Raw genomic sequence first — 23,794 nt, 5'->3', positions numbered from 1 at the left:
GAAGAGAGGGAGAAGGGAAATGATACTAAAACTTAACTTACATAACATAATGTGACAATAACTTAAAAATAACTTAGAAAAGATTAAAAAAAAATTGTGTTGTTTTTATATATATTTTTTAAAATTTTTATTCACTGCTTTTTGTTTTCTTTCCTTCACTTCCACCAGCACTTTCACTGAATATAGGTTACTTGGTAAAATATCTATCCAAAGAGGTTTGGCTTTGCCTACTTTTTAAAATGTTTCTAAAATGACTTAATCAAATGTCATTACTCCGAGCAGCAATACAACTAGTGTAAACCTTTTTGGGTGTTTCTTTTCAATAAAATCAGTCACTTTCTGATACCTCAAGATTTCCTTTATTGAGCGAGATCCTTCCATGACGAAGCAAACACATGGACTGAGACCAATGAACAGAAGTGAATAAAAAATGGCGCTGCGAACTAATGTAACATTGTATGGTGAGTTTTTATTTGTATCATGGAGCAAAAATATGTTTGAATTTCATGTCGTATCCTGAAAATTTCGTATGTTGGGGCGTTCGTATTTTGAGGTACCACTGTATAGAGATATTTTTTGGATGGGGGAAATGGTCTTTACAATTTGAAATCGATCGAATACACAGTAAAATGCTCATATACACTCGTGCCATCTATCATAGGATAAATGTACTATGCCAGAAAACTTCGCAGGAGTGTATTAAAAAACTTCCCAAAGCTTCATGGCAATCGTACTATGCCAGAAACCTTTGCGGGAGTATATTAAACAACTTCCCAAAGTTTCATGGCAATCAGATAAATTGTGTGGTAATGCATGAAGGATAGACACACAGACATACATTCATTTTTATATATATAGATTAGAGTTTTCATATTTACTGGACATTATAATTATATAAACACAATATTAAGTGGCATTTGCACATTTGAACCCATTGTAAAAATATAACAAACATGGATGCCATTGAAGCTGTCTTTGTTATGTCCTGGAGATATTGAAGATTATGTTGTTGCATTAAAAATTAAATAATTAACAGATGATAACTAAAAGCAAGATTGCAAACATGCATAACAAAGCAAAAACAATATGGCTGACAAACACCAGGCCTGACTTTATGTGAGCATGCATAAAGATGATGATGCATTGATATTAATGAAGAATCCAATATGATTGATTCTGCAATTTTATAAAATAAACTTCTAATACAAAACTTGTGTTATGCTTATACTGGTACATTGTGTTATGCTTATACTGTTTTGCATTATAAAAATGTTTGTTATAACTTTATAACAAACATTTTTATAATGTAAAACATTTCTTGTGCAGAGTCTATTTTATCTTTAAGAAGGTTAGAATAATTGAAAAAAAGTAGAAAAGATTCTAAATGAATTATGTGATATAGTTGATAAAATACTTTTATTGCCATGTCTATGAAATCAGCTGAAATAGATAGACTTCAAAATAAATTATCATTACATGAATAAAAATAAATTTTTTTTTTACAAAGAAATCAGCATCATACAATGATGATGATATTTCCTTCATTAAACTTCAAATAATTTTAATTAATGTGATAAATTACAATCAAGTACCAAGAGATGGCACCTAATGCCTAACTCTAATGCCAAATTGTCTATTAAATTATTAGTATTATAGCCGTTTCTAGCCGATAATATTCGGCTTTGGTAGATGGTTAAATTATAATCATTAAATATATACGGAAATAGATAAAATTAAGCAATTAATTAATAAATGTAAATGAATAACAAATTAGAGTTATTTAATGTGATATTAGATGTAAAATGTAAAATATTTATTCTGTTTTATTTACTACATTTCCATGCATAACACTGTTGTGATTTCACATATATCTGCAGAGAATTTCTAGAACAGACATAAAATCTTTGCATAAACCCACCCTACTGTGCCTAAATGAGCAGCTATTGTTCCATAAACACAAGTTCATAATTATAATTTAAAGTCAGCATATAATCATCCCCAGCATAACCTACACGTTATAAAATTGTCTTTTAAACACATATAATTCATGAGTTATAATAATGAAAAAGTATGTTTTAGTAGTGGAGATATTCTTTATATTTGCTTTAATGAATGAATATTCTACTTTGTATATAATCAGAGTACTTTAATATATATGCTATTATCATACCAGTTATTTTAACAATCAGCAATGGAAGAATGTATTTTCTTCTTATACAGTAGACTCTTGTAAATATGAACTCAGAGGGACAATCTAAGCAGTTTGAATTTAAAGGAGACCATTTCTGGATGCTACAGACCAAAAAAATAATAATAATTTTAACTACACATTACCACCCATGTGGCACACAGAATAATGTTTAATCAACCAAATGATTGCTGTAATTAAACGGCAATTGTTTGGTTGAGTATCAATGTATTGGGCTTTGGAAAGTTTATTATATATTGTTTAATCAATTAGCAATACAAAACAAAGGTATAGTAGTGCATTCAATGGAATAAAGAAAAATATCATGAGAACCACAATGAGCAAATGCAACAAGGCAACTGTAAACCATCCTAATCATGTACCAATTGATTTGAAATGTTTTTGAAGTTTTTAAATGTGTTTACTTATTTTTTTAAAAATTTATTAATTTTAAATTTGATCTTTAAATTTCAAAAGTGGAAGATGATGATAATCTATTAAAGTGCTCTAGATTTGAATAAATTTTATGCTGATTGAAATAGGAATCAGATGGGGACTAGTATCCAGTTCAAATTAAGAGGAAATATGAATTATCCAAGTTTGAATTAACGAGTTTGTATGTATAAATTATTTTATGTATAATGAAACGTAGTCTCCACTTTCACATCAAGTTATTTTCTGAAAAACTGTGAAATTAAGTGGACTACTATTTTTCAGAGATGAAATATTGAACTAGAATAACAGGATAGTCTGATTGTTGGGCTGCAATTTGAAAAAATTGTAGACCTATAAAGTTTCACTGTTGTTTGTTTATCTGTCCACATGTCTGTCTGTCTATCTCTGTCTTTCCTTAATCTCTAGAATGGAGTTAGATAGATGAAAGATGAGACCAGATATGAAAACCTTAGAGGCAGAAGACCCCAATTGATTGTATATGGACATCCAATACATTACAAATTGGAAGTCGTGTTATTTCAATTCAAAAATTTCTCTTGAAAGATGTTAGATAGATGACTAGCACAACTCTATTGCTAACAGGAAAAATATGATGGTACAGGGGCAAGCCACTACTTATTGAGGTGGAGAGCATATATTTTAAGTTAAACAAGTAAAATGGCAAAGCCATTCTCGGGACAAGATCACGTCTTGGAGGGTGTGAGCAATGCATGTGCAAATCTTACACTCGTGCCTGTTTGTAGAAACAGTCTTAGCATTTTATATTTTATTTTGACCCAGTTCTTGGTCCCCTGACAACCTACAAGACTGGTTTATTTTGTGTGTGCATGATTTGGGCATCAAATACTCTGTGCCAAATTGCAATTTCCGACATGTACTCCTTCATACCTCTAAGGTGTGCAACCATCGACAGTAGCACGATTTTAGAGAGGAGACATAGTCTTGTCAATAAATTTAAAATATGCTTAAAAATTGTAACCTGGCCAATTATTTATTGTGACATACATTGTCACAATAAATAATTGCTTATTGCTGTTTAAAATTATGCTGGAATTAGATTAGTAATATATTAGGTTGTTCGGAAAGAAATTTCATTTTTTTTACTACTAGATGGATTAGTCATATTTTTTCCATCATTTTCATTCTAAACTGTATTATCATATATTTTGACAACTAGCATTTTAAGGCTTATTTGTAAAAATTTTGTTTGATTTCATGCAATTGTTTATTTTTTGTGTCCCATCAAATGTGGAAGATTGAAAGCAGCATTTTTGGCATTTTGCTCTTCTATTACCAAAAAGGCAAGAATGCTGTTCTAGCGAGAAAAAAATTGTGTGACGTGTATGGGGAAGATGTATTGACAGAACGACAGTGCCAAAACTGGTTTACAAAATTTTGTTCTGTCAATTTCAATATTGAAGATGCACCATGTTCTGGATGGCCAGTTGAAGCCAATGAAAACAAAATAAAGGTACTGATTGAAGCAAACTGCTGAATAACAACACGTGAAATCACTAAGAGATTAAATTTGTCAAATTGAACTGTTTATGATTACTTGAAACAAATTGGTTTCATTTCAAAGCTCAATATATGGGTTCCATGTGTTCTTAATTCAAAGTTGCAATTATTTTGTTTCTTGAATTTTGAACTAACCAGGATTTCCTGTATTATTGTTTATTTCCTATTTAGTTGAAAACATTTGTACTGTATATTTTGCAATGTCTTGTTGCTGCTGGAAACATGTGCAAAGTTAATGCAAGTTACTATTATAATAATTCCAGCTTTATGTATAATCTGTAATTTGACACTTGAACCTCTAATGTTTGAGATACCATTCTAATATTCTCCTGAACTAACATGAATCAAACGATCCAAACTTGTCAGCATCTGTGAGATTGAGTTGATTCAACTGACAAAATAATGGACTGGTTTCTTAAAAGTCAATAGTTCTAATAGTTGTCAGTCTTATATAATTTATCATTATTTTCCACTTAATATTATTTTATCATCTATGTTTAAATAATCAATAGTCAATTTTGTTAACTCACTATCTGAATGGCCATTGTTTTCAATATTTGGGAGTAATGCTATATTATTTGTAAATTGAAATAGTTGTACTTTCTTCATTTAATAAAAAAGAAAAAATACTTAAAATCAATTCCACAGTCCTGATAAGGATTTTGAGACATAAAGTCAGAGTCTGAAATAAATTTGTTACTAGAGGAGTTGGAGTTAGTAAAATGAATCAACTCCAACTCTTATGTTTTTTTTATTATGTACTTTATATTAAGCTCCTAATGGGAGTGTTAAACTCTTATCCTGCATTATAGGAGTCTCCTGTAATGTAAAATCTCATCTTTTGATTCTCCTATCCAACTTCGTGATCTTTCTTTGCATATTATTAATTATCTGTTTTTACTTTTTAGAAATTTATACTCTAGTACTGTACATTCCATGTTAGCTAATTCTAAATTTTTATTGACAAATGTCTCAAACAAAAAATTACTAAGATGACTTGTTAAATCTGGTTTTTTTTTTAATATTTTAATATAACCACAGATGAAGACATTTTGTGTTTCAGTCTCTGGTTTAAGATGTAGTGGTGATAATGAAAAACTGTGAAAAAAAGATAAGTACTTTCAGTTTCAATAGGAATGACTGATGATTCACTTGATAGTGATGAAATGCCATTCTGGTTAATGTAATCAAAGTATATTTTAAATTATTTAGAGGCAGGAGTTGGAGTTGGACTTTCTAAAATTCTAAGATTGGAGTTAGGGGCTTGGTCTACTGACTTTGCAACTCTGCTTATTATATAGAAAAAATGTATCATAATAATAATATATACATCTATATGTAACTGTTACAAATATTATTTTAATATACAGTACAGTATACTGAATTCAGCATAATCCCTTTTAAATTAATAACAAAAATATTACTAAACAGTTTTTATTAATTGTGAAAATTGGAAAAGATAATTTTCTAAGATTTACATAATAAGTTTAATTTCCTGTGTAAGAAATATTGTAATTGTATATATTTCAACATTTATATTTTATTATATAAAACAGGATATTTTCAGGTTTGTTTTGAATAAAAATTTGTTAACCAGGCAATTTTTTTTCTTTTTAGCATTCTTTGCTTCATTCCAACTTAGAATTTTGTAGATTATTAAGAATGATAACATTAATAATCAATTGTGCTCTTCCTGAATAGTTTTTTTTCTATGAATAAGTTGCACAAGAATAATAATCATTATAAATACCAGTTTCTTACACTGTATTATTTATATACATTGTAATAAATGGCATAATTAAAAGACAAATAAAAATTATTAGTCAGTATTCGCAAAAGACAAATAAAAATTATTAGGTGTAAGATTTTTAAATTTTGAAGATTAATTGGATATTTTCATTTGATAATGTCAATATAGTTAATTGATGACAAGATATGTTAATGTGTTAGTTTAGAATGTACTATAAAATTAATTATGCATTGATGTATTCGGCTATAATAAATTATGAGTTAATGTCGCTTTGTATCATCTGGCTTATTCTTACTTTTTTATTTTAAAATATGTATTCAAATTATTGCATTGAGTTTGGATAAAAATTTGAAATTTTATGAAGGAAAACTAATAAACAAAATATGTAAATTTATTTTATTTTTAATATCGATAGTATATATGTGTGATATTTTAAGAAAAGAACCTATATTTTTTAAAATTTTAAATATGAAGATTGCTTATACTGATGCTTAAATTTCTAACATTATAAATTAAAAAGTTGAAAACAGTCACTCCTAACCTAACAACCTACTTGTTTAATGATTGCTTGGACTTGTGACTAGCTCTCCAGTGTGGGAAATTTCCTTGTTTAATATTAGTTTAGTTCTTGCAGTTGGTCAGTATTCGCAAAGCGTTCACAATCAGCAAGACTACATGTTTTGTTTATAAATCTGTGCACACTAAAACAAAGTTTATCAAGTTGGAGTTTCTTTTAGATCTTTTCTTTATTTAGAATAAATAAAAGTGATTAAACTCCTCATTTAATGACCAATTTTCTAACAGTTTTAGTTGCAGGAACAGAACTTAGTCTTTAAGTGAAGAGTGTTTGTAGAATGTAAGTATACGTAATGAAATAAATCAAATAAAAATCATAACATAAAAGATTTGTTACATTATGATTATATGAATTTCATAGTTAATTACTTTCTAATAATATGAAAGGATTTTCAAATAAAATTAATTATTGTATGCAATATGCTGTTTATTGTACTAAAGTATAACTGGAATATAATGTTATGAAAATTAAAACGATATATGTGTGTATTTTTTTAAAATTAGCTTTTATGTGTGTTGGTGTGAGCAGCTATAAGAACTGTTAAATGAAAATCAAAAAGTAGGAGATGACAAGAAATAATTTCCCAGATTGCAGTTTTGAATAGTTGTTTACAATAATCTGTAGCTTAGAAAATGTGATTTTTGAATAAATCCACTTCAACTTTCAATATTGAAAACAATGGGTTCATTCAAGTATTATAAATTTGTTTTTAAATACTAGTGGGCTGTGAGTTTATTTGAGCCTGTGGATCAAATTGAGTGTGTACAGTATATATAAATATATGTGTGTATATATAAATTATAAAATCAACAATCAGTTCATTCAAAATTTTAAGCTTTTTTAAAACATGCAATTGGCAAAAGTACTGTATGTAATACTAAACAACTTATAATATAATACAAGTTATATAATGTATCTGTACTAAACTGTACTGTAATTACAGTAAATACTATAATAAATTGCTTGTTAATTTACTATCACAGAATTGTATTTTATTTACATATTTTTTATGTCAACATTCAAACGTATCTAATTAAAAATTTTTGATAATTCAAATTTTTTTGTAGTCCCTTCAATTGCAAATTATTCAAGTTCTACTATATTTATTTAATGTTACAAATGAAAATTTGGCACTTGGTAATAGAAAAATATTATCTCCTTTCCTTATTAAAGTAGGAGGAAGAGAGAGAGAGAGAGAGAGAGAGATGTAAAATCATCGTATTCCATCTTTTAATGATATCAGGCTAAAATGTATGTATGATTCCAGGCTTTAGTATGTGATAAAGTATGTGAACGCTGTAACCTTAATCATTCTGACATTTAATACAGTACGTTAAAATTCATAACTATGTGTCACACCCAGAATCAAATGCATTTTTTCTGCCAGTTTTCATATTTTTTAATAAATATAATTTTTTTCGTCAGGTTTTACACATCGAACCTTATTTATGTATTTATTAAGAGTTGCTGCTTGATAAATATGAAAATATTCATAATTTGTAGTAATTTGATATTGTTATATAAATTGTCATCATTATGATTATGATGGTGATTTATTAATTTTAATTTACTACTTAATTACTAAAAATACGTGAAGAAATAATTATTTAATTAATGGATGAAGATTTTATTTGAAATAGTAATAGTTATTTATTTTATCACAATATGATAAATATATTTTCTAAATGATGTTTTTTTTTTTTTAGATTTACTGATACCAATGGTGAATTGACAAGCAATATGAACTTGCCTAGACAAGAGTCAATCACTATTGAAGATGTTGGTAAGTTGTTAAAAAATGTCATTAAAGTTTTATTAATATTGATATCGTAATTGTAGAAATCACTTTGTACGGAATGTTCACAGGCCAAATTTAATTCTCTTAGTTATGCAAAAAATGTAAAAATAATATATCCTTTGAATAATATTATTTTATGTGTTGTTAGATAAAAGCTATGCCTGTAATAATACATTCAATAATGTTTATTTAAATTTAAATTTTAAAAGAACTTTAAAAAGAATGTGTGTTATTTTACCAATTTCTCTGTTGTTTAGTGGAGTTAATTGATTTGGCAAGTGAGCAGTTTGTATATAATTTTTGCTTAGAATATTTGAAAAATATTGATGATGATGAAAATAATGAATATTGAATAAAAAATAAAATTTTTTAAATACTAAAGATTTATTCAGTTAAAATTCAATAATGAATTTAAACAAAATTCCTCATAAATTTGACCCTAATCTTATAATATAATTGAGATGGGATGATGATGGCGACTCTCCCATGGTTACCACCTGGTTGTGGTGGGAGAGCCCAGTAATTTTACTGATCCATAGGGCAATGCAGGCTGGAGCACATGCTCCTGGTAGGGAACCCATTCTTACAGAACTGCAAAAAGGTTGCCGTAGAAATCATGGGATGCAAAGAACAGTTACTCATAGATTCAGTCATTCTATGGCAAGCGCACAAACAACACAGAAACATACATATGGCATATATAGACTACAGAAAAGCATTCGACAGCATTCCACACAGTTGGCTGCTACATATTCTACACATGTACAAAATACATCCATGACTCATTGCATTCTTCCAAAATGTTATGCAGCACTGGAGAACAACACTACATCTCAGGGTTAGTAACACTTCCATACAAACAAACCAAATATCATTAGGTGAGGAATTTTTCAAGGAGATTCCTTGAGTTCCCTCTGGTTCTGTCTAGCCTTGAACCCATTATTCAACATGTTAAACAATGCAGAATATGGCTACAATATCATACATAAATAAACAACACAGTTTACACTGTAACATCTCATGTACACTGACGACATAAAACTTTATGCATCCACACAAAAAACAACTTCATCAACTCCTACAAATTACACACTCATACACCAAGGACATACAAATTCCATTTGTATGTCCTTGGTGTATGCAAACACTTCACATAGAAAAAGGAATCCTGAAGATAGAAGATTTTGTACTTGGAAATGGAGACTTTATTGAATCCATGGAAGAGGGCGAGTTCTACAAGTATTTAGGATTCCAACAAGCCACACTAACAGAACATACACAAATAAAGCAAAAATTAATTAAAGAATACCAAAGTAGGTTAAATGCTATTCTCAGAACACTGTTAAAGCAAAACACACAGTTAAAGCAATAAACACATATGTCATCCCAGTACTCACATATTCTTTTGGACTTATACATTGGACTCACACAGATCTTGAGCAACTCCAAAGGAAAACAAGAACAACACTTACTAAGCATAAACAACAACATCCTAAATCTGCCACAGAAAGATTAACCTTTTCATGTAAAGATGGTGGACATGGCCTGATTGACATTATAAACCTTCACTACAAACAAATACAGTCACTACGAGAGTTTTTCTACAAGAAACAACAAACATCACAGTTACATAAAGCAGTAACTCTAGCAAACTCAAATAACACACCATTAAACTTACACTCACGTCATACAGATATGACACAACACATAAAAAGTATAGATACCATCAAGCAGTCGTGGGCTCGAAAGGCACTCCATGGCATCCTTATGACCTGGCCCAGGATTTTGTTGACAAAACTGCGTCAAACAGCTGGTTAGCTTGGAGATGTCTCTTTGGGGAGACGGAAGGATTCATGATTGCCGTACAGGATCAGGTCATAAATACTAAAAACTACAGAAAACACATACTCAAAGGTACAACACTCACAAATGACACATGCAGAAAATGTCACATCATGCCAGAAACTATACAACACATCACTTCTGGGTGCAAGCTCTTGGCACAGACAGATTATTTACACATATGTAATCAAGTAGCAAATATAATACAATATCAGGTGTGGTAGCTGATGAATATGTAGTTTGATTTATATGTCTCTTTAATCTGAATCAGTAAAACACGGTAGACTTTATCTTAGCTATAAGGTTAGGTACTCCTTTATTGCAAATCACAAATCCATTTTGGGCCATATGAGCCCGTCTTCAGTGTAAATGCTCAGAAGACAGAGCAACACTTTTCTAATTATATGACTTTAACAATGATATTTTATATAATCCAAAAAAAATGAATGTGTATTGGATGTAACTAACTGGCAAACATGTAACTAACACATATTGCAAACATGATATGTGGAGCCTCTCTTGAAAAATAAGATTATGCTGTACACTTAAATGTTAATTATGTATTGATTCAGAAAATGTTTCCAAAAAGAGGGGGCTAGGCAGTACCTCAATCAGTAGGCTAAGAAAATGTTGAAAGCTTTAGATTCACATTTTCCTCCTTTTTAAATACATTAGACTACATGAATTGGCATTTTACATATTGATTGTGGACATACCAATTTACACATTATTTTACCTGCATTTAATAATAAAATCTGAAACAAAACATGGTATAAATGAAATCATACATCTGTAATCAGTTAAGTATTCTCTTGTAATGTTCGTGAGCAACATGTGTATAGACTACCGAATAGACTAGCACAAAGAATACTTAGTAAAGTCTTTTAATCACAAGTATTTTATTTGTTGCTCGTGAACTAGGTTCTTATTGGTTCCCATTCCACTAAATTTACACTATACACAGTAATCAATTGTTTAGTACCACAAGTAAATTCGCAACAGTAGTACATGTGCAGAAACTAAAATATAACACTTACTCACTAACTTGTACCTAAAGGCATAGCAGATTCTATGAGACAGTAGACAGAAAAGAAGAAAGATCACAATACCTGGGGTTTTGGGATTATCTCATGGTCACTGGATGATCACCAATTTGAATTTCACAGTTATGTATCGATGTATAACTTCTCTCTCTTTCTAATGCAGGGACCTCGATCCACACTGACCCTAGAGTTCTCTATTCGCCCCTAGTAACCAAAACGTCCTTTCCTCAGAATTATTCAGTCACAAGTCACCTCTGATGTAGAGCACTCCTCTCTCTCTCTCTCTCTCTCTCTCCTGACCACCACGAAGGTCCACTCCAGACTAACTTGTTCTTTATTCTTGTCTGCCCTCGGGTCTTGGCTCCCCCTTTGTTTCAAGTTTTTGAAACTGGTAACTCATTGACTTTAGTTCTTGGGATTAGTGGTCCATTGTCTTCAGTTCTTGGAATTGGTGGTCTCATCCAGAGGGGGAAGAAAGGAAATGAAAAGAAAGTTTTAGACAGACTGAGAACAAAGGGAATAAGAAACTATTAAAAACTATCTTACAAACTAAAATGAAAAAAAAAATGTAACACTATGGCCGACGGCCACACCCTAATGGTGAATAGTTTTTTTTTTGTAATGTTTCCTCGGAAGTTTCCCTACATCAAATACTTTTTTATTCAATCAAATGATGGAGCACAAATATACGAAAGATGTTTGTGTAAAAGAAAATGTCATTGTCGCTTATTTTTTTATCATATATCATCATGCAAGCGGAATATCAATGTATGGGAGCCATCGGGGAGGTCGGAAACCGTTGACTCTCCCTTTTCGGCAACAGGTCGTTAAACCTACTCACGTGTCAAGATGGCTAAATTTCGAATGTGGTCCCAAAGGGTCTGGATGCTTTTTGTCAGGTCGAGTGGAAGAGGTGAGAGGGGTCTTTGACGAGGCGTAGGCAATATACGAGTAAAAGGACACCATTTAATTAACAATGAGAACAACCATTTATTAGACTAACGAAAAAAATAAAGGTTAAAAAATCTAACATGGGGAAATGAATTTATCTCACTATTAGCACCTAACTCGCGGAGAGAGAGTTTACAATTATTTGTTCATACCTCTAGTTTACTTCCACGTAGGTGGGAAAAATTTAGTCCTCTTTGCCAGTGATCGATGCACACAGTTAAAGTTTCCCGGAGACTTAATCCTTTTAGACCGTAGATGTGAGACTCCCCCGAGGAGGGAGAAAGAAGTCGCTTTTATAACTTTGGACCGGGAAAATCAGTCAGGTGATCTCCTATTGTGTGAGATAGAGTTGGTCCTGCAGGTATAGAGGTCAAAGTTGTTCCCGGGACCAAAACAAAATGAAGAATTCGGACTTTAACTATAAACTTTTTGTCTTGCAGCAGAGGAATGTCATTGTTCGAGGATTGAATGTTTATATTAACGATGAAAGTTATAAGTTTTGATTGATATTTGATTCTTTTTTCTGACAATGTTATTTTAACGAGGAGGTGACAAATTTATTTTAAATACGTCGAAAATTTAGGGGTGAAAATGAACAATTTTGGGCTTATTCTGAGGTCGGATCTCACAAATGTTCATTGTGCATTCACTGATGAAAGTATGAAAACCTTACAAAATCCCAATTTTTAACATCATATCCATACAGGGGAATATCAAATCACTGTTTACAGTTGACATTTGCAGTGTTATGTTGACTTACATGGCAACATATAGAACAGAATGAAATATTTATTTTAGAAAATTAAATGAAAGTTGAATGGAAAAGATTCATCAAATAATTTTTTCAAAAATACTTTGATTAGTTATATTAATATTCTCTTGTGATGGGATTTATCTTGCTGTATTTTAATCATAAGGTACAAATAACGTTTAAAATGGAATTTTCCATTTTATCATTATTTTTGACATTGTTCAAAGAGTGTGTGCAATGTTCCTAGCTTTGAACTTGCTATAGACATTTCAATTTTGTATACGTGTAACCTGATGCAGGTGTGATATTCTGAATATTTTGAGATAAAATATTCTAGAAATTAATAGAAAAGCATTTAAAAATTAAATATAAAATTTTTATACTTTTATCAAAGCTAAAAGTCAAAGAGAACAAGGAACAAATGTATTCTGTGATGACAGTAAGTTCCTGCAAAAGATCTTTATCTCCCATGACTAAAGGGCTGACTAAATCAAAAAGATCCATCATGATACTCTGTCAGATGATCTTAACTCTTAACATCCATTGGATGAGAAAAAGAATATAAAGGAGGGATACGTGCCAAAATCCGTGCATATCGTTATATCCTCCACAATGTAAACTTAGTGCCATACTTCTTGGAAAGAACTTCTGCCCAAAGTACAGAATTGTTATCAATCCCATTATAAATGAAGTAATATATTAGATTTGTAAACTTTCTCTTTCTCTCACATATCTCTCATACTAGGGACAGGATAGTTAAGATAGATTTAAGTTTGGAATAGTCCATTTGTAAACTGCTTTTATTTTACAGTAATACCTCGACTTACACGAACTTGGAGTTACACGATTTTCAAATATCATCGATTCGTCTTTTGTATGAGCGCCATGCAACTCTTGATTACTCATTCCCCCCACACTGTTGTTCAGCTTACATGTTCGGACATGTCATGCGGAATAGACACATAGCTACAGTTTATTTTGTGTTATTTATTTCTGTGTTTGTTATATCTACGGAGACTTGAGAGACTCTATGTGGTGATTTCTTGTAACTGTGAATGAATCAAAAGACGAGATAAGATTAACGAGAATATTTATTAGCTTACATACATCTGACTTGGATTTTACACAAATTGCAAAATTATACCCCGACTTACACGAATTCGACTTACGTGGTTATTGCTTGGTCCCACCTATCGTGTAAGTTCAGGGTATTACTGTATTTTGTATTATTAAATGTTGTTATTCCTTTGTTAACTGTGAGTGTCTTTGGTTTGTTCATGGCCAGACATCCTATCACTTACCTATGCACTCCCCACTCAAAATAATTTAACCCTCCTTTTAGAAATAGCCATGGTAATTAAATCGCGAGTTAAATTACAAAATAATAGTTTAACTGGTGTCAGTGTGATGGGATTGAGATCATACAATCTTGATCTTCACTTCCACTTAAAAAGGCCATCCTTAGACGTGAGCAGACCTTAAGTTCCGATGGGAGTGCATTGCTAATCACTTAAGTAACGCCCCTGTAGTCTCACAGACCCCAAAATGTGATAAAAAATGTTTGCTTATTAAATAGTTTCTGCAGGAAAGTATGAGAAAGGTGTGAATTTTCTATGTTTAAATGCATTTATTTATAAACAAACAAGTTTCTCAGATATATATATAAAGCTGGCATTAAACATACTGTAGATGTATTTGCATTTATTTTGTATATTTTACAGGTAATTTTTTAAAAGACATTGAGTATGCAACTCTTCTTATCCTAGGTAAAAATTCTATGTTAATCACATTAGTAGTATAAATTAAACTATAAACATATAAATCTGGAAATCAGGAGCATAAATCAAATGAACATCATGGTTTTGATGAGTTTTGAATAAAAAAACTTAGATTTTTCAGAATTTTGTTATTTATATAATAATTTAAAACACAAAAAATATTTATATATTATGAAATATTTTTATTTAGATGAAGTTATCAGAGGACAACAACCCGGGCAGTCAGATGAGATGTGTAAGTCTAAACTCTCATCAGCTATTCCAAGAATTGTCATATTAGAACAGCCTGCCAGTAGATCTATAAGATTTCGATATGAATGTGAAGGGAGATCAGCGGGAAGCATACCTGGAGTCAACAGTACATCAACAAATAAAACATATCCAACTATACAAGTAAATTGACATATTTGATTTCTTATTACTTGGTATAACAATATTTTTAATTTTAAAATATTTTTTTTTAGATACAAAATTATTCTGGATCAGCTGTAGTTGTAGTTTCTTGTGTGACAAAAGATCCACCTTACAGAGCACATCCAAATAATCTAGTGGGTAAAGAAGGTTGCAGACAAGGAGTATGTACTGTAATAATCAACAATAGTGATATGACATACAGGTATAGTTTTAGTTTTCAGTTTTAATCCGTTTATAAATTGTTCATAATATTGCTTTGCTATTTTTTATTATATTGCTTTGTTTGGAAAATTCATAGCGATTTTTAAGAGAAAAAAAAGAAACTGTTTTAAAACTAAAAATATACTTTTATTCCGTTACGTAGGCATTGTTGTTTTTAATGACATGTTGCCATCTACAGAGGAGCTTTATGATACCCTCTTTGTAGAACTTTTCAGTTTTTCCTGGGAAAAACTGATTCAAGTGGTTTTTGCAAGCTTCCAAAGTATCAGTTTTTATCACGAAGGGAATTCTGCAGAGAACAGACCAAATGGTAGTCCGATGGGGCTTGGTCAGGTGAATATGGGGGTGGGGTAAAACATTCCAGCCTAGTTCCAATAATTTTTGGCATGTTCGTAAAGATGTGTGTGGTCTGGCATTACTTTGATGAAACACAATGCCTTTTCTATTGTCCAATTCCAGACATTTTTTCTTTAATTGCAATGTTCAGTTTATCCAATTGGGAACAATACTTATCAGAATCAAATTGTTTGATTCTGTGGAAGCAGCTCATAATACAGGATTCCTTTCCAATCCCACCAGATTGTGAGCATGACCTTCTTTGGATGAAGACCAACATTTGGAGTTTTTAATGGTGGTTCATTTTTGTTATCCCGTGATCATTTTTGGCTGATGATGATATAATCAATCCACTTTTCATCACCTGTCACTAAACACTTCAGAAATGGGTCATTTTCATTTTGTTTTTGAAGAGAATCACAAATGGTGATGAAATCCAGTAAATTCTTTTCTGTTATGTCATAAGGTATCCAAATGTTGCAACGATTCATGTATCTGAGCTGCTTTTGATGTTGAAATACAGTACTGTTTGATGACTTCACTATGTCTGTAATCTCTTGAGTTGAGTAATGCGGTTTTCATCCAATAATGTTTTGATCTGGTCCTCTTCAATAATGGGAGGTCTTCCTGAGAAGAGAGCATCTTCAAGGCTGAAATTACTGCTTTAAATTTAGCAAACACTTTTGAACAGTTGATTCTGCTACAGCACTCCCACCATAAACATCACATATTTCTTTTGCTGTTTGTACAGCATTTTTGCCTTTATGATAATAAAATAAAAAAAAAACAAGTGTTGAAAATGGACGTTGTTTGCATCCATTTTCGAATGAGACAAATTAAACAATATTTGAATAATCTTAACGGTTTTTATTATAACAGATACATCTTAAGGTCAATTTTCATAATATTCATTGGTTTGTACAATTCTAATAATTTTTTTGTCAATCAGTGTCTCAACTGTCATCTATCAAAAATCACTATGAACTTTCTGAACAACCGAATATCTTGTTTTGCTTAAATATTGGGATTCCAAATTTAAATCTGTAGTCTCTTTTGTTATAATACATGTTTCTAATTACAGTCAACCCCCCTATAACATCATAGATACGTTCCATTCTTTAGGAATCTGATTTCTTACGAGTCCTTCCAATTCACAGCGTAAACGTGTGAAGTTTACGGACTACGGCTGATTGAAAGGTTTTCTTCCATAAAATTAATCGATTCTAGACTAATCCGACTCAACATTTCCAAAATATGTATATATTTTTTGGAAATAATCCATATAAACTACGCTATAAACAAAAAATTGTAGGATTACTTACTGAGTGTGCACCATTCGACATCGCCATTGCTAAAGCTTGTTTTTGTCGTGGAACAGCTCAGCAAATAGCAGCCGATTTCTAACAACTTATTTTTCTGCGAAAACTTCGTTGAACTTTGGAGACATCATTAATATAAATAATTTTAATTGCCGTTGAATAAGAAATGTTTCTTTCACAAGAAATGTATAAAATTACAGTACTGTATTAGACTTACGGTATGTAATTTACATACTGTACAGACGATAGTTAGCGTAAAATCTCCGTAGCGTGGCGCCATGCTAGACGGTGGAAATTATATATTTAATTATAATAAAGTTACAATAATAAAGTTACAATAAGTTAATATATAATTATATATACAGTACCTAATTTATATATAATTAATATATAATTATATGTACAGTACTTAATTTATATATAATTTATATAATACTGTCCAGACGATAGAAATCTCTCCGTAGCGTGGCGCTACGGACGGCGGGAAAATAGTTCGGCTGCCCGATGACGTTTTACGTAATTATAGGAGTTTTTTTACGGATACCGTCGCAATTTTTTCGCAGTTTTATAGGAATCGTAATTATAGGGGGGTCGACTGTATTCATGTGCAGTATTTAAGTAAAACAATAAAATTAACAATATGCAAAATGACGTCAACTTGTACATGGAATGGCTTATGCTCTGTGCTATTGAATACTTTTTGTGTTCTGTGATACTTGAACACAAAAAGTTACCTATTTGAATGTAGTGAATCATAGAGGATTATACAAAATCTACACACTGCATCTTCTCTTTTATCCCAGCAGATTCATTTGTGTATTACACTATTCTTCGTAATTTGTATACTTTTCTTGATTAAACACAACTAAAATCTTGGTTTTTTTTTTTTCTAATGAAGTTGCAAATGAAAAAGGATAGCTTTAAGTATTGATGAGAAGCTTGAAATGATAAAATATTTTGTAATGACTTCAAGTTTTGAGTATTCTGCTCCATAACTCCATTTTTACCATAAGTCATGTTGTTTTTATTGCATGAAATTCCATAACATGATGATTTTTAGTAACATGTGTATCGTGTTGCAAGTGAAGTTATTGTATTGGTAGGTTTTTAACTTGTGATAGAATTCTTATTCTGGGAGGAACTATTGTCAGTTGAACATAAATAATAATGATGATAATATTATAATTTTGTAATAAATTGTTAATTGGGCTGCAGTTTGAAAAAATTGTAGATCTGTAAATTCCCACTTACGTCTGTCTGTCTTTCCTTAATCTCAAGAACGATGCTAGATAGATGAGAGTCAAGACCAGATATGAAAAGCTTAGGGGAGTGAGGCTCCAATTATCAATATACAAACTTCTGGTATAAACCAAAAGTCATGTGATTTCAATTCAGAAATTTTCCCCAGAACAGAGTTACATAGATTATAGGCATGAATCTGTTGTTGTCAGGAAAAGTATGACATACAGGGGCAAGACACTAATAATAATTTGAGATACGGAGCATATATCTTAAATTAAATAAATTAAAAATATGATTAAAAATTGCAGCCTGGCATTGTGATGATGTCACAATAATTTTTGCTCATTATTTTTAGAATCTTGTCACAAGTCAATGATTTTAATATTTGTTTGAATCATTTATGCTCTTTTAACACATGAACAATGGAATTTAAAATTGGCACATAATCTACCCCACTGCATAACTATTGATACATCCCTTTCGAATTATATTTCAAATACAGATAACCCACAGGTTATTCACACAAAATTACAGTAATTATCTAGTACAATAGAATCTGCTTAATGTGATTACTTTGGACTGATGTAGAATAATAATGATAAATGAATTTTGAGTAAAATAAGCAAAATTTTTATAATTTATTTTAACTTGTGTTCTGGTATCCATTAATATTGATAACATTAAATAACTACTATTCTTACATAAATGCAATATAGCAAAATGTATTATGTTTACACCAAAAGTGAAATTGTGTACAGAACAGTTTCAAAATTGGAATAACTAATAACTATACTTGTGTTGCAATTAGCAGACTCTTCTCTATATGCAAATTATTTTAAGAGGCGTGTTCAAATGAAAGTGATTCAAAGCGTCACATGTGAACAGTTTTCAATGTATTTTCGTGAAACAAACGCGATAGTGAAGGTTTATGTACCACGCATGCATGTGCGCAACCAGATTTGTGATAACTTCATTCGTAAGGATGTGGCATTAATTTCAAAATGGCTGGTGTGGATGCAACGGCATCCAAAACGGATCAGCAAGCTGTAATTAAGTTTTAACACTGGAAGGGTGTAAGCTGGTGGATATTCATCGCAGAATGCTGGCTGTGTTTAGTGACGTGTGTGTCGAAGCCCACGGTGACGAGGTGGATGAGAATGTTTAGCAACGGTTGACATGAGACAAGGGATTTGCTGCAGCCCGGTCAGACACACAAAGTTGTGACAGAGAAGCTGACACTGCAGTCAAGGGAAATCGACGTCAAAACATTCGTGACGTTGCAAATGAGTTAAAGGTTTCCATTGGTACTATTCACAATATTGTCACCGACATTCTGAAGTATCGAAAAGTTTGTTGCCAATGGGTACCCCGCATGCTGTTTGAACATCACAAGAAACAGCGAATGGGCCTGAGTTTACAGCATTTGTTGCACTAGAGGGATGACGGTGACGACTTTCTGCAGCACATAGTGGCAGGGGATGAAACTTGGTGTCATCACTTTTAACTGGAAGGGAAGTCCATCAGCATGCAATGGAAACATCCTGGCTCACCTAGGCACAAAAATTTCAAAACTCAGCAGTCAGCCGGAAAGGTGATGTTGACGGCATTTTTCGACATGCAGGGACCCCTATTACTGAAGTTTATGGAGCCAAACGTTTCCATCAATGCCCACTGGTACACCCAAACACTTGATAAGCTGCATAAGGCTATCAAAAACAAACTTCCTCATATGCTGTCATCAGGTGTCATCATTCTGCATGACAATCCAAGGCCACATGTTGCCAAGGTGTGTGTCAAGGCACTGGCCCATAAAAAGTGGGAAGTCCTGGAACATCCAGCTTACACTCCAGATCTGTTGCTTTGCGACTATCACATCTTTCGACCGCTGAAGAAAAGTGTAATGGGTCAATGATTTCATGACGTAAAGGCTGCAGTTCTGAACTGGTTCCATGATCAATCGACATCGTTTTTTGCAGATGGAATTCATAACCTTCCTAAGCAATGGGACACCTGCCTAAACTCCATGGATGATTTCTTTTAACAAACTTTGCATGCAATTCACTCATTAAATATTGTTTTTTCTATCTATGTATCTGTCTTATTTCTGTCCCTACGCATCTCATGGATACACATCTCGAATCACTTTCATTTGAACACCCCTTATATAATGTAAATGATGATTGTTGAAATAGTTAACTACTTCAAAACAATTTAATGCTGGTTAAATTATTGAATTGTATAATACATTGATTTCTTTAATCTTGGAACCATTCTAAAGTATTTAACATATATTAAAATTATGTAATTTATTATTATTTAACTTTTTCTAGTTTTACAAGTCTAGGAATTCAATGTGTTAAGAAAAAGAATATTGAAGAGTCATTAAAACTTCGCGAAAACATAAAAGTAGATCCATTTCTAAGTAAGCAAATTAAATTGCCATGTTTTTTTTATTGACTTCTAATGAATTAATCATAATTAATTTGCTTAATTTCTATTTTTAGCTGGATTTTCTCATTCTTCAATTATTAATGATCTTGATCTAAGTTCTGTACGGTTGTGTTTTCAAGCATTTATTAAGGGACCAGATGATAAGTACACAGTATCTTTAACCCCAGTAGTTAGTGATATCATATATGATAAAAGTAAGTAAAAACAGTTCTATTAGTTTAATTTCATTCTTAATTAAATAAAGATTGAAATATAAATTCAACTATAAATAATATGTAAGTATTTTTACATTAACTATATATTTTATATAATTTATTTTTCAGAAGCTATGTCAGATCTTTCTATTTATAAACTTAGTCATTATTCTGCTCCTGTTTCTGGTGGAACTGAAGTTATTATGCTTTGTGATAAAATTGTTAAAAGTAAGAAATGCTTTTCAGTGTTCTCCTATTAAAAATTGTTTATAAAGACTATTAAAAGTTCACAATATGTATTGGAAACTAAATTTTTCTTTTACTGATAGATGACTTTAAAGATAACTTGCGTCTTATTACAGTAGAAACTCTATTAACTGGGACATGATGGAAGGATGTGCCAGATAATTGAAAACCACAAAGAATTTTCATGTATATGATAGCTTAAAATAACAGTTTTAATATACAGGTTAATTAATCTTAATTTGCACAATTCTTCCTGTATACGGACATATTAGGAATGTGAATCCAAAGAAATTATAATTTTATTGTATAGGTACAATGATGACACTGTTTCTTGACTTTCCATTTCATTTCAGTTCCATTTTACCATTTCATGAGATGAATTTCACACACAAATATTAAGATCATAGACTATGTAATTGTGAGTCCTCATTTTCTATTCAATGAAAGAGTTTATTATAAAAACTGTTGGTTGTTGATATACTTCATAAAAATAGAATTCATTATTTAATTAATATAAATGTTGCTACGTAAAAAAAACTCACTCGGTAGCTGACCAGTACAACTGATTGCATGACAATGTGTATATAATCAATTACATGATAACATAAATTATTTCATATTTCTGCAACTGGTTGTGTAAGAATAGATCATTGACTGATAATCCTGTAGTTGCAAAACATTAAATTATTTTTTTCCCCTAAGCCTGTGTCTTTACAATTATATATGGTCATAAATCAAGGGATACCAGTATGTGAAAACTGGGTCAGCTTTGGTGTACTTTCTGTCTCACTGAAGATGGCTGTTAAAAAAAATCATTGAAAGTTGATAAGTACACAAATACTGCTCAACTCTCTCCAATTATTGTCAAGATTCCTGACACCAGTTAGAAATATACTATATAATTATCTTTCAAGTGGCTAAAGATGTTTAGAAACAACCAGAAATTTTAGAAGGTTATACTTTAAATATTAAATAACATGGGATACGTGCATTACATGGATTTCATGAATATGTGGGCTAACAGTGGAGTTATGCATAGATCCAATCCAAATACAAGTTTTCATATAACAGTATATATTTATTATAGGAGATTATAATTTACAAATGAATAACAACTATGATAAAACACATAAAGGTTAGGTTTAACAATTATACAATGGAGAATTTAAATTCTCCATTGTATAATTGTTAGGCAACAAGGCCTTTCCAGTTACTATCATTAGAACCAGGTAAGATAATTATAGATAGAAATCAAAAATAATAAACTACTCAATGGATATTATCAATGAATCTGTTTATCTCAGAACTAAGTAACTAGATAGCAAGTGTAGGAAATCTATCCTGGTGAGAGGGAGTTTACATAAGATAATTACATTATCTATGATGGAGAGTTCTTTGGGATGAGCAGAGGTGCTGAACCAGGAGAGGGATGAAAGCATTGGCCAAAGCAGGGATCAGAGAACATCACCACAACAAGAGTTCCAATACAAGATCAAGTTGGAAGGTGTTGTCTCACGTTTTATGCTATAGTTCCTCCAATAGAATTATTGGAAAATCACACCAAGCATGTGATGTGCAATTGAAGTCAGGCAGTCTTGCTGATATAAGAGTGAGACATTGCACTTGAACTATCACTTTTGGAAAAACTAAACTGTTAAGTTAAAAGGGGACCTTCTCTTTGTGACTAAAAGAAGTTTCCCTTTTAACTTAGATAAATTATTCCAATAGAAAAATTTTAAATATTTTAACAAATCTGTTAAAATAAATCCCTTAACTCCAGATTCTCACAAATATATAGTTGTGACATTTGCTATAACTTTGTAAATATTCAGTCAAGTCTAAACAAAAACATTGCCATAACAGAAGAAATAAAAATGAAGTATTAATTTTCAAAGATTGTAATTCAGGAAGACAAAGATTTGACTATTAAGATAAATTTTAATATAATTTTGTTTATTATTACATATGTAAAGCTATCAGTGTTTAGTGTTAGAAAATAAATAAATAAAGACTAAGATTTAAGTTTGACATGTAAATATATTTATTTTTTTCAAATAATTGGTTTAAAAAAATTAACTTTTCATTACTCAATGTAAGTATGCCCAATGTTGTTAGGTGCCATTGAGTCTGCCAACAATTGATGACCTGGTGGATTAGGTGTCTCCAAAGCATTCTATTTAATATTGTAATGCCTAATGTATCATAACATAAATATCTAGGGCCAAAAATTTCTGTTATTCAACACTAGACTTACTTCAAGAAAGTTAAATTTGTAGACAAACAAATTTAAGTTTTGAAAATTTTTTAAAATAATAATAAATTTTAACTCATGTAGAAAATAAATATCTTAAGAAAATTAAGCTTTTTTTTATGTAGAATAATTGTCTAAAAGGAAAACTTTTTTAATTTCAGATGATATTCAAATAAGATTTTTTGAAGAAAAAAATGAAGAAGTTGTTTGGGAAGGGTGGGCTGAATTTCAGCCTTGTGATGTTTATCGATTGGTAGCCATTTGTTTTCGCACACCTAGATATCACGACGAAAGTGTAAAATATCCTGTAAATGTAAACGTTCAGTTAGTTCGGCCATCTAATAATGAAAAAAGTTTACCAAGGCCTTTCCAGTTACTACCATTAGAACCAGGTATGATAATTATAGATAGAAATCAAAAATAATAAACTACTCAATGGATAGTATCAATGAATCTATTTATCTCAG

The 23,794-nt window shown here is 31.0% G+C and overlaps 1 protein-coding gene across 1 annotated transcript in view; it reads left to right on the top strand.

Annotated features, from left to right (window-relative positions):
* The first annotated feature begins 8,195 nt into the window (after positions 1–8,195).
* LOC111638892 (embryonic polarity protein dorsal-like) overlaps positions 8,196–23,794 on the top strand; it is a 28,391-nt gene continuing 12,792 nt past the window's right edge. The window contains exons 1-7 of the mRNA XM_023384660.1: positions 8,196–8,272; positions 14,843–15,045; positions 15,117–15,268; positions 20,516–20,607; positions 20,690–20,830; positions 20,960–21,058; positions 23,489–23,719. Of these exons, the coding sequence (XP_023240428.1) occupies positions 8,230–8,272; positions 14,843–15,045; positions 15,117–15,268; positions 20,516–20,607; positions 20,690–20,830; positions 20,960–21,058; positions 23,489–23,719 (961 nt within the window). The 5' untranslated portion in view covers positions 8,196–8,229. The remainder of the gene's footprint in view (positions 8,273–14,842; positions 15,046–15,116; positions 15,269–20,515; positions 20,608–20,689; positions 20,831–20,959; positions 21,059–23,488; positions 23,720–23,794) is intronic.

The sequence above is a fragment of the Centruroides sculpturatus genome, unplaced genomic scaffold (assembly GCF_000671375.1).
Source record: "Centruroides sculpturatus isolate CEXI.00-Female unplaced genomic scaffold, Cexi_2.0 scaffold1059, whole genome shotgun sequence".
Classification (NCBI taxonomy): domain Eukaryota; kingdom Metazoa; phylum Arthropoda; class Arachnida; order Scorpiones; family Buthidae; genus Centruroides; species Centruroides sculpturatus.
This window is presented reverse-complemented; position numbering and strand designations above follow the sequence as displayed.